Source organism: Merops nubicus, unplaced genomic scaffold, assembly GCF_000691845.1.
Source record: "Merops nubicus isolate BGI_N331 unplaced genomic scaffold, ASM69184v1 Scaffold29429, whole genome shotgun sequence".
Lineage (NCBI taxonomy): Eukaryota > Metazoa > Chordata > Aves > Coraciiformes > Meropidae > Merops > Merops nubicus.
Window position 1 is genome coordinate 1 of NW_008630700.1, and position 1378 is coordinate 1378.

General features: G+C 55.9%; 1 protein-coding gene across 1 annotated transcript; it reads left to right on the forward strand.

The window, feature by feature from the left end:
• Positions 1–887: 887 nt before the first annotated feature.
• On the forward strand, positions 888–1355 carry PITHD1 (PITH (C-terminal proteasome-interacting domain of thioredoxin-like) domain containing 1; the record flags this gene model as incomplete). Its single annotated transcript, XM_008947395.1, has 2 exons — positions 888–1013; positions 1254–1355. Coding segments are annotated over 2 exons (228 nt in total), but the record flags the coding sequence as incomplete, so codon positions are not given.
• Positions 1356–1378: the final 23 nt, after the last annotated feature.

Genomic DNA, 1378 nt, shown 5'->3' on the forward strand with positions numbered 1-1378 from the left:
ACCAAGTATGGCACTGCCCGGGGGGCACGGGGGCTCTGTGCTGCCCCACCCACTGCTGTGCTGCAGCCTTTGGGGGGTGCTGGCAGAGGGCACCCCTGTCCCTTGGCTCAGAGCTGCCTCTGGTAGGATTTGCCTCCTCAGCTCTGTCCTGCCCCTGTCACGTGGGAGCTCTTTTGAAAACCTCCTCCCTACAGCCAGGGAGGTGCCTGTGCCTACAGCCTGGCACTTTTTTGGGGTGCAGAATGATCTGGTGCCACAGAATTGTAGAATCATTAAGGTTGGAAAAGACCCCTAAGATTAGCAAGCCCAACACGACCATGTCCCCAGGTGCCACATCCACACCTTTTTGTGGTGACTCCACCACCTCCCTGGGCAGCCTGGGCCAAGGCATCTCCAGTGTCAGGAGAGAAATTCTTCCTGATATCCCATCAAAACCCTCCCTGCTGCAACTTAACCCCATTGCCTCTTGTCCTGCCTGTTCTTACTTGGGGGAAGAGACCAACCCCACCTCACTCCAACCTCCTGTCAGGGAGTCACAGAGAGCAATGTCTCCCCTCAGCCTCTTCTCCAGACTAAACCCCCCCAGGTCCCTCAGCTGCTCCTCACAATCATGTTCCCCAAGCCCCTCACCAGCTTCACTGCCCTTCTCTGGACCTGCTCCAGCCCCTCAAGGTCCTTCTTATCCTGTGGTGCCCAAAACTGGCCCCAGTCCTCAAGCTGTGGCCTCCCCAGTGCCGAGTCAAAACAGTGTCATGAGTGGGAGGGAAACTGCTGCTCTTGACCCTGGTCATTTGCTCCTGTGTATGACCTGGAGCTTGCAGCTGGAGGAGCTCTGGCACTGTGCTGAGAGGTGACAGCCCAGCTTGTGCAGGCAGCTCTGCTTCCAGAGTGTGTTTCCTTTCAGGATCGCCCGTTTCTCCAACGTTTACCACCTCTCCATCCACTTTCCAAAGAACTTTGGGGCAGAGACAACGAAGATTTTTTACATAGGCCTGAAAGGGGAGTGGACAGAGGTAGGTGGGAGCAGAGGTGAGCGAGGCTGTGCTACCAGTGTGAAACAGGCTTTAAATCTTAGTGTAAGTGGAGCTCCAGCGGTGAGGAAGAAGTTGGAGTGGTGGGTGTGGAGCAGTGGAGGGGTCTGTGATGAGAATTCTGTAGGACTGGAACCTGCTCAGCTCTTGCCAGTCAGTTGTTTCAGGGGGGGTGCTTGGCTTCTGCTCTCCTCTGCCCTAATGCACTTTATCTTAACTCAGGCTCATCGCCATGAAGTCACCATCTGCAATTACGAAGCAGCAGCGAACCCAGCTGACCACAAGCTGGAACAAATCACCCCCCAGACTCACTTCATCTCCTAACAGCGCTGTCGGGGAACCCCCCC